The 10,742-nt window shown below is 44.8% G+C and overlaps 1 protein-coding gene across 1 annotated transcript; it reads left to right on the top strand.

Moving 5' to 3' along the window:
- Nucleotides 1-9,552: 9,552 nt before the first annotated feature.
- On the top strand, nucleotides 9,553-10,244 carry LOC123060158 (uncharacterized). Its single transcript, XM_044482735.1, has one exon. The coding sequence runs from the start codon at nucleotides 9,782-9,784 to the stop codon at nucleotides 10,058-10,060; it is 279 nt and encodes a 92-aa protein (XP_044338670.1). The 5' UTR covers nucleotides 9,553-9,781; the 3' UTR covers nucleotides 10,061-10,244.
- The last annotated feature ends 498 nt before the right edge of the window (nucleotides 10,245-10,742 follow it).

The following is a 10,742-nucleotide window of genomic DNA, read 5'->3' as shown; positions in this document are numbered from 1 at the left end:
AGCCCTACATGGGCTGCGCGCCTCCCCCTTCCCCTAGTCCTATTAGGACTAGGAGAGGTGGCCGGCCCCCTCTCTCTCTTTTCCCCCTCCGCGAATCCTATTCCAACTAGGATTGGGGGGGGGGGAATCCTACTCCCAGAGGGAGTAGCACTCTCCTGGCGCGCCAAGCTTGGCCGGCCAGCCTCCCCCCTCTAGTCCTTTATATACTGAGGCAGAGGCACCGCAGAAACACACAAGTTGATCCACGTGATATATTCCTTAGCCGTGTGCGGCGCCTCCAGCCACCATAGTCCTCGATAATACTGTAGCGGAGTTTAGGCGAAGCCCTGCTGCTGTAGTACATCAAGATCGTCACCACGCCGTCGTGCTGACGGAACTCTTCCCCGACACTTTGCTGGATCGGAGTCCGGGGATCGTCATCGAGCTGAACGTGTGCTCGAACTCGGAGGTGCCGTAGTTTCGGTGCTTGATCGGTTGGATCGTGAAGACGTACGACTACTTCCTCTATGTTGTGTCATCGCTTCCGCAGTCAGTCTGCGTGGGTACGTAGACAGCACTCTCCCCTCTCGTTGCTATGCATCACATGATCTTGCGTGTGCATAGGAAATTTTTTGAAATTACTACGAAACCCAACAGTGGTATCAGAGCCTAGGTTATTTATGTTGATGTTATATGCACGAGTAGAACACAAGTGAGTTGTGGGCGATATAAGTCATACTGCCTACCAGCATGTCATACTTTGGTTCGGTGGCATTGTTGGACGAGACGACCCGGACCAATATTACGCGTACGCTTACGTGAGACCGGTTCCCCCGACGTGCTTTGCACATAGGTGGCTTGCGGGCGACTGTCTCTCCAATTTTAGTTGAACCAAGTATGGCTACGCCTGGTCCTTGCGAAGGTTAAAACAGAGCCTATTTGACAAACTATCATTGTGGTTTTGATGCGTAGGTGAGATTGGTTCTTGCTTAAGCCCGTAGCAGCCACGTAAAACTTGCAACAACAAAGTAGAGGACGTCTAACTTGTTTTTGTAGGGCATGTTGTGATGTGATATGGTCAAGACATGATGTTGAATTTTATTGTATGAGATGATCATGTTTTGTAACCGAGTTATCGGCAACTAGCAGGAGCCTTATGGTTGTCGCTTTATTGTATGCAATGCAATCGCGATGTAATGCTTTACTTTATTACTAAGCGATAGTGATAGTCATGGAAGCATAAGCTTGGCAAGACGACAACGATGCTACGATGGAGATCAAGGTGTCACGCCGGTGACGATGGTGATCACGACGGTGCTTCGGGGATGGAGATCACAAGCACAAGATGATGATGGCCATATCATATCACTTATATTGATTGCATGTGATGTTTATCCTTTTATGCATCTTATCTTGCTTTGATTGACGGTAGCATTATAAGATGATCTCTCACTAAATTATCAAGAAGTGTTCTCCCTGAGTATGCACCGTTGCGAAAGTTCTTCGTGCTGAGACACCACGTGATGATCGGGTGTGATAGGTTCTACGTTCAAATACAACGGGTGCAAAACAGTTGCGCACGCAGAATACTCAGGTTATACTTGACGAGCCAAGCATATACAGATATGGCCTCGGAACACGGAGACCGAAAGGTCGAGCGTGAATCATATGGTAGATATGATCAACATAACGATGTTCACCATTGAAAACTACTCCATCTCACGTGATGATCGGTTATGGTTTGGTTGATTTGGATCACGTAATCACTTAGAGGATTAGAGGGATGTCTATCTAAGTGGGAGTTCTTTAATTAATTTGATTAACTGAACTTAAATTTATCATGAAACTTAGTACCTGATTGGTATCTTGCTTGTTTATGTTTGATTGTAGATAGATGGCTCGTGTTGTTGTTCCATTGAATTTTAATGCGTTCCTTGAGAAAGCAAAGTTGAAAGATGATGGTAGCAATTACACGGACTGGGTCCGTAACTTGAGGATTATCCTCATTGCTGCACAGAAGAATTACGTCCTGGAAGCACCGCTGGGTGCCAGGCCTGCTGCAGGAGCAACGCCGGATGTTATGAATGTCTGGCAGAGCAAAGCTGATGACTACTCGATAAATTCAGTGTGCCATGCTTTACGGCTTAGAATCGGGACATCAACGACGTTTTGAACGTCATGGAGCATATGAGATGTTCCAGGAGTTGAAGTTAATATTTCAAGCAAATGCCCGGATTGAGAGATATGAAGTCTCCAATAAGTTCTATAGCTGCAAGATGGAGGAGAACAGTTCTGTTAGTGAGCATATACTCAAAATGTCTGGGTATAATAATCACTTGATTCAATTGGGAGTTAATCTTCCAGATGATTGTGTCATTGACAGAATTCTTCAATCACTGCCACCAAGCTACAAGAGCTTCGTGATGAACTATAATATGCAAGGGATGAATAAGACTATTCCCGAGCTCTTCACAATGCTGAAAGCTGCGGAGGTAGAAATCAAGAAGGAGCATCAAGTGTTGATGGTCAACAAGACCACTAGTTTCAAGAAAAAGGGCAAAGGGAAGAAGAAGGGGAACTTTAAAAAAGAACGGCAAGCAAGTTGCCACTCAAGAGAAGAAACCCAAACCTGGACCTAAGCCTGAAACTGAGTGCTTCTATTGCAAGCAGACTGGTCACTGGAAGCGGAACTGCCCCAAGTATTTGGCGGATAAGAAGGATGGAAAGGTGAACAAAGGTATATGTGATATACATGTTATTGATGTGTACCTTACTAATGCTCGCAGTAGCACCTGGGTATTTGATACTGGTTCTGTTGCTAATATTTGCAACTCGAAACAGGGACTACGGATCAAGCGAAGATTGGTTAAGGACGAGGTGACGATGCGCGTGGGAAACGGTTCCAAAGTCGATGTGATCGCAGTCGGCACGCTACCTCTACATCTACCTTCGGGGTTAGTATTAGACCTAAATAATTGTTATTTGGTGCCAGTGTTAAGCATGAACATTATATCTGGATCTTGTTTGATGCGAGATGGTTATTCATTTAAATCAGAGAATAATGGTTGTTATATTTATATGAGTAATATCTTTTATGGTCATGCACCCTTGAAGAGTGGTCTATTCTTGTTGAATCTCAATAGTAGTAACACACATATTCATAATGTTGAAACCAAAAGATGCAGAGTTGATAATGAGAGTGCAACTTATTTGTGGCACTACCGTTTAGGTCATATCGGTGTAAAGCGCATGAAGAAACTCCATTCTGATGGACTTTTGGAACCACTTGATTATGAATCACTTGGAACTTGCGAACCGTGCCTCATGGGCAAGATGACCAAAACACCGTTCTCCGGTACTATGGAGAGAGCAACAGATTTGTTGGAAATCATACACACAGATGTATGTGGTCCGATGAATATTGAGGCTCGTGGCGGATATCGTTATTTTCTCACCTTCACAGATGATTTAAGCAGATATGGGTATATCTACTTAATGAAACATAAGTCTGAAACATTTGAAAAGTTCAAGGAATTTCATAGTGAAGTTGAAAATCATCGTAACAAGAAAATAAAGTTTCTACGATCTGATCGTGGAGGAGAATATTTGAGTTACGAGTTTGGTGTACATTTGAAAAATTGTGGAATAGTTTCACAACTCACGCCACCCGGAACACCACAGCGTAATGGTGTGTCCGAACATCGTAATCGTACTTTACTAGATATGGTGCGATCTATGATGTCTCTTACTGATTTACCGCTATCGTTTGGGGATACGCTCTAGAGACGGCCGCATTCACGTTAAATAGGGCACCATCAAAATCCGTTGAGATGACGCCTTATGAACTGTGGTTTGGCAAGAAACCAAAGTTGTCGTTTCTGAAAGTTTGGGGCTGCGATGCTTATGTGAAAAAGCTTCAACCTGATAAGCTCGAACCCAAATCGGAGAAATGTGTCTTCATAGGAAATCCAAAGGAAACTATTGGATACACCTTCTATCACAAATCCGAAGGCAAGACTTTTGTTGCTAAATTCGGAAACTTTCTAGAGAAGGAGTTTCTCTCTAAAGAAGTGAGTGGGAGGAAAGTAGAACTTGACGAGGTAACTGTACCTGCTCCATTACTGGAAAGTAATACATCACAGAAAACTGTTTCAGTGACACCTACACCAGTTAGTGAGGAAGCTAATGATAATGATCATGAAACTTCAGATCAAGATACTACTGAACCTCGTAGATCAACCAGAGTGAGATCCGCGCCAGATTGGTACGGTAATCCTGTTCTGGAAATCATGCTACTAGATCATGATGAACCTACGAACTATGAAGAAGCGATGGTGAGCCCAGATTCCGCAAAATGGCTTGAAGCCATGAAATCTGAGATGGGATCCATGTATGAGAACAAAGTATGGACTTTGGTTGACTTGCCCGATGATCGGCAAGCAATTGAGAATAAATGGATCTTCAAGAAGAAGACTGACGCTGACGGTAATATTACTATCTACAAAGCTCGACTTGTCGCAAAAGGTTTTCGGCAAGTTCAAGGGGTTGACTACGATGAGACCTTCTCACCCATAGCGATGCTTAAGTCTGTCTGAATCATGTTAGCAATTGCCGCATTTTATGATTATGAAATTTGGCAAATGGATGTCAAAACTGCATTCCTGAATGGATTTCTGGAAGAAGAGTTGTATATGATGCAACCAGAAGGTTTTGTCGATCCAAAGGGAGCTAACAAAGTGTGCAAGCTCCAGCGATCCATTTATGGACTGGTGCAAGCCTCTCGGAGTTGGAATAAATGCTTTGATAGTGTGATCAAAGCATTTGGTTTTATACAGACTTTCGGTGAAGCCTGTATTTACAAGAAAGTGAGTGGGAGCTCTGTAGCATTTCTGATATTATATGTGGATGACATATTACTGATTGGAAATGATATAGAATTTCTGGATAGCATAAAGGGATACTTGAATAAGAGTTTTTTAATGAAAGACCTCGGTGAAGCTGCTTACATATTAGGCATAAAGATCTATAGAGATAGATCAAAACGCTTAATTGGACTTTCACAAGGCACATACCTTGACAAGATTTTGAAGAAGTTCAAAATGGATCAAGCAAAGAAAGGATTCTTGCCTGTGTTACAAGGTGTGAAATTGAGTAAGACTCAATGCCCGACCACTGCAGAAGATAGAGAGAATATGAAAGATGTTCCCTATGCATCAGCGATAGGATCTATCATGTATGCAATGCTGTGTATCAGACCTGATGTGTGCCTTGCTATAAGTCTAGCAGGGAAGTACCAAAGTAATCCAGGAGTGGATCACTGGACAGCGGTCAAGAACATCCTGAAATACCTGAAAAGGACTAAGGATATGTTTCTCGTATATGAAGGTGACAAAGAGCTCATCGTAAATGGTTACGTTGATACAAGCTTTGACACTGATTCGGACAATTCTAAATCGCAAACCGGATACGTGTTTACATTAAACGGTGGAGCTGTCAGTTGGTGCGGTTCTAAACAAAGCGTCGTAGCGGGATCTACATGTGAAGCGGAGTACATAGCTGCTTCAGAAGCAGCGAACGAAGGAGTCTGGATGAAGGAGTTTATATCCGATCTAGGTGTCATACCTAGTGCATCGGGTCCAATGAAAATCTTTTATGACAATACTGGTGCAATTGCCTTGGCAAAGGAATCCAGATTTCACAAGAGAACCAAGCACATCAAGAGACGCTTCAATTCCATCCGGGATCTAGTCCAGGTGGGAGACATAGAGATTTGCAAGATACATATGGATCTGAATGTTGCAGACCCGTTGACTAAGCCTCTACCACGAGCAAAACATGATCAGCACCAAGGCTTCATGGGTGTTAGAATCATTACGGTGTAATCTAGATTACTGACTCTAGTGCAAGTGGGAGACTGAAGGAAATATGCCCTAGAGGCAATAATAAAGTTATTATTTATTTCCTTATAATCATGATAAATGTTTATTATTCATGCTAGAATTGTATTAACCGGAAACATAATACATGTGTGAATACATAGACAAACAAAGTGTCACTAGTATGCCTCTACTTGACTAGCTCGTTAATCAAAGATGGTTATGTTTCCTAACCATGAACAATGAGTTGTTATTTGATTAACGGGATCACATCATTAAGAGAATGATCTGATTGACATGACCCATTCCATTAGCTTAGCACCCGACCGTTTAGTATGTTGCTATTGCTTTCTTCATGACTTATACATGTTCCTATAACTATGAGATTATGCAACTCCCGTTTACCAGAGGAACACTTTGGGTACTACCAAACGTCACAACGTAACAGGGTGATTATAAAGGAGTACTACAGGTGTCTCCAAAGGTACATGTTGGGTTGGCGTATTTCGAGATTAGGTTTTGTCACTCCGATTGTCAGAGAGGTATCTCTGGGCCCTCTCGGTAATGCACATCACATAAGCCTTGCAAGCATTGCAACTAATGAGTTAGTTGCGGGATGATGTATTACAGAACGAGTAAAGAGACTTGCCGGTAACGAGATTGAACTAGGTATTGGATACCGACGATCGAATCTCGGGCAAGTAACATACCGATGACAAAGGGAACAACGTATGTTGTTATGCGGTCTGACCGATAAAGACCTTCGTAGAATATGTAGGAGCCAATATGGGCATCCAGGTCCCACTATTGGTTATTGACCGGAGACATGTCTCGGTCATGTCTACATTGTTCTCAAACCCGTAGGGTCCGCACGCTTAAGGTTACGATGACAGTTATATTATGAGTTTATGCATTTTGATGTACCGAAGGTTGTTCGGAGTCCCGGATGTGATCACGGACATGACGAGGAGTCTCGAAATGGTCGAGACGTAAAGATTGATATATTGGAAGCATATGTTTGGATATCGGAAGTGTTCCGGGTGAAATCGGGATTTTACCGGAGTACCGGGAAGGTTACCGGACCCCCCGGGAGCTAAATGGGCCATGATGGGCCTTAGTGGAAAGGAGAAGAGGCAGCCCTACATGGGCTGCACGCCTCCCCCTTCCCCTAGTCCTATTAGGACTAGGAGAGGTGGTCGGCCCCCTCTCTCTCTTTTCCCCCTCCGCGAATCCTATTCCAACTAGGATTGGGGGGGGGGGGAATCCTACTCCCAGAGGGAGTAGGACTCTCCTGGCGCGCCAAGCTTGGCCGGCCAGCCTCCCCCCCTCTAGTCCTTTATATACTGAGGCAGAGGCACCCCAGAAACATACAAGTTGATCCACGTGATCTATTCCTTAGCCGTGTGCGGCGCCTCCAGCCACCATAGTCCTCGATAATATTGTAGCGGAGTTTAGGCGAAGCCCTGCTGCTGTAGTACATCAAGATCGTCACCACGCCGTCGTGCTGACGGAACTCTTCCCCGACACTTTGCTGGATCGGAGTCCGGGGATCGTCATCGAGCTGAACGTGTGCTCGAACTCGGAGGTGCCGTAGTTTCGGTGCTTGATCGGTTGGATCGTGAAGACGTACGACTACTTCCTCTACGTTGTGTCATCGCTTCCGCAGTCGGTCTGCGTGGGTACGTAGACAGCACTCTCCCCTCTTGTTGTTATGCATCACATGATCTTGCGTGTGCGTAGGAAAATTTTTAAAATTACTACGAAACCCAACAAATAGCATCTCGGTGGGAGAGTAGGCTCAAGTCATGGGGCTGCTGTTGCATTGGATAGGTGTGAAATTGCACGGTGGTCTTATCTCTCCGGACCGACATGGCTGTACTGAGGCATCACCAAGGTAATGCTACCATCGTACATGTCCTTATTAGATTGGTTTGTGCTCTCTTTGATGATTTGCGCTTTGTTTGTTCTCCCTTTTATACTTTGCAGTTTGGATCTTCCTGAATGGGTATTGGTCCCGACTAGTACTTCATTTTGGATCTTCCTGGTTCCTTGTTCTGTTTCTGATCACTCCCCGTTCCTGATCCCCAGCTATACTTTTTTTCAAAAAGGGGGAGATCCCGGCCTCCGCATCAGAAAGATGCATACGCCCACATTTATTACTAAGCAAAACAGTTCGACAGAGGTCTTAAAGTCTCAAGTAAAAGAATAAAAGAAGCTCACAAAAAGCTAAAAAGTATAAATAAAGCCACAACTGGCTGGCAAAATAAAGATAGAAAAACTAATTGCCTATCCTATTACATGATCGCCATTCAAACCGGTTGAAAATAGCCCGTGCTACCATCTCACATCGGATAGATCCAATAACCAAACGCTCCCTGGCCTCCTCGGAGTGAGTAGCGACCACATACTGATCAACGCAGTGGCACGGAAGATAACCTGCAAAAAATGAGTATTTGTTGTTCTATTAAAGACCAAATCATTTCTGCAATTCCAGATAACCCATAATAAAGCACATACTCCTACACGAATATGTCTCGCTATTTAGGAATCTAACCCATCAAGCCACGTCCCAAATAACGTGTTGATATTATTCGGAGGAGTAATATTAAAGGCTATGTGAATTGTCCGTCATAAAATTTTTGCCAACGGGCAATCAAGAAAGAGGTATTTGATGAATTCATCCCAATCATAAAAACTACATCAAGTAGATCCAGTCCAGTTGCATTTTACCAAGTTATCCTTAATGAAAATGACTTGTTTGTGTACAAACCGCATAAACACTTTAACTCTCAAGGGTACTTTGACATGCCAAACATGTTTCGAAGTAGGAATAGAGCTAGAATTAATAACATCTAGATACATGGATTTAACCGTAAACTCTTCATTCCTAGTTAGCTTCCAGCATAACTAATCGGGTTGTTGAGAAAGCTGAATATCCATCAGTCTTCTCACAAGATGGAGCCAAATTTTCCAACGGTTTCCGGCTAGCGCTCTCCTGAAATGAATATTGAGAGGTGTGAACTGAAACACTGTCTCAACGGATGCGTCCCTCCGTTGATCCCCAGCTATACCTGATGCATATAGTGTCCGGCTTTGTGATCTCCCTCTTTCATGATATATTTAGGTGTTCTTTGAGGCCTCTTTTAGTAACATATATTCAGGTGGGGAAATTACAGCGGACGTTTTGCCAAAAAATTTAAATTAAATTCTGAAATAATTTAAATCCAAAATATGCATGTTTACAGCTGCCTAATTTTACATTTAACAACCGAAAAAAATTATTGTTTCTTCAGTAATATGAATAATTTTGGCCACAAGTTGCACCGGGGGTAAAACGGTCATTCAAGTGTCATTTAAACCGTTAGTACTTAAAATGGACGGAGTATCACAAAAGCAATAAATTTTAGAGGTAGTGTTAGATGAGGAAGAAAAAGGTTTCATGTGTCAAACTGGCCAAATATATCGGTGTTAAATAAAGAATTCTCTCTTTCAAAAAAGGCCAGATGTACCCAGAAAAAAATGGCCGGAATTGTCAATTTCACGGGAGGCAAAAAAAAAAGACAGCACAGGAGGGAAAGAATATAGACACGGGCGAAACGCGAGACGGTTGGAACCTCCGCCACGCCACCGCGTGCGTCACGAGCTGGCTCGCCGGTTCTCCCTCGCGGCCGCGTCCACGAATATTCTGGGCTCCTCCAGCGCGCGCAAGAAACCGCCATGCCCAAAACTTCCTCCATGACCATGCCCCGCCGTATATAAGCCGGGTCGCGTCCCCTCTCTCCCTTCACCAAGCCGAGCAAGCAAGCAAGCAAAGCCAATTGATTGATTGAAGCAAAGTCACAGAACGAGCGTGCGTGCGTGCAAGAAAGCATCGGCCACCGGAGCTGCTGCAGGAAGCCAGGAATCACCCCCGTCTCCAGTCGAGCATGGACAAGGTGCTGGCCTTCTCCATCCTGAGCGCGTCGCCGGCCGACGTCGCCCCCGGCGCCGGCGCCGGCGCTCGGTTCTCCTGGCAGCGGCAGGGGAGGAAGCTGCGGGACGACGGCCAGGCTAGAGCAGGGCGAGAGGGGAAGCGGGGCGGTCTGCCGGCGGAGGCGGAGCAGCAGCCGGAGGAGGGGAAGTCGCGGTCGCCGCCGACGTTGCCGCCGCGGTTCGCGCCGGAGTTCGACGGGATCGACTGCTTCGGGACCATCGTGTGCCACTGAGCAGTGAATCAGAATCACGGGCTGCTCGTGGTCTGGCCGCGCGCCTGGGTGGGACTAATTATTTCTTCGTTCGATCACCGTGCGATCGGCGTGTTCATTTGCTGTCAACTTGAGCTTCCAACTGATGCCGCGTGTTGTACAGAATACAGAGGTATAAAGAAACCAATTTCACCGTGATTATTTGGAGATGAGCTTTGGTTTTTAAGGCTCGATGTCATGACGGAGCAGAGATGTTCAGTAAAGGCAACATCTGCATGAGCAACAGTGACGTTTCAGGCGATCAAAGCCATTGAGCGAGCAGGCGAACTGAGTTTATGTCTGAAGATACCGACACTTTCGTCAGTTAACTGAAATAGACTCACCACCCCCGCAAGTTCAGATTACATTCATAGTCCAACAGAGAAACATCTCTGCCTAGTTCCTTGTTCTGTTTCTGATCACTCCCCCTAACTGATCCCCTGCTACACCTGATGTCCCTAGTGTCCGGCTTGGAGATCTCCCTTTTTCTTGAATATATTTAGATGTTCTCTGAGGCCTCTTTTATTGAATATATTCAGATGGGGAAACCCGGTGTTGTCCCAAATTCATTTTGCTCCCGCACGCTTATTATATGACCTTCCAACGCGCACAAATTCCGCATGGAACATCAGCACAATTTGACACCAGATGTTGACTCCAGACC

This window comes from Triticum aestivum, chromosome 3A (assembly GCF_018294505.1).
Source record: "Triticum aestivum cultivar Chinese Spring chromosome 3A, IWGSC CS RefSeq v2.1, whole genome shotgun sequence".
NCBI lineage: Eukaryota > Viridiplantae > Streptophyta > Magnoliopsida > Poales > Poaceae > Triticum > Triticum aestivum.
Note: the sequence above shows the minus strand (reverse complement) of the source record. Positions and strands in the feature narration are given on the sequence as shown.

What these genes read in the sequence shown, in the direction of transcription:
- LOC123060158 (XM_044482735.1), top strand. Translation starts at nt 9,782, where the DNA reads ATGGACAAGGTGCTGGCCTTCTCCATCCTGAGCGCGTCGCCGGCCGAC.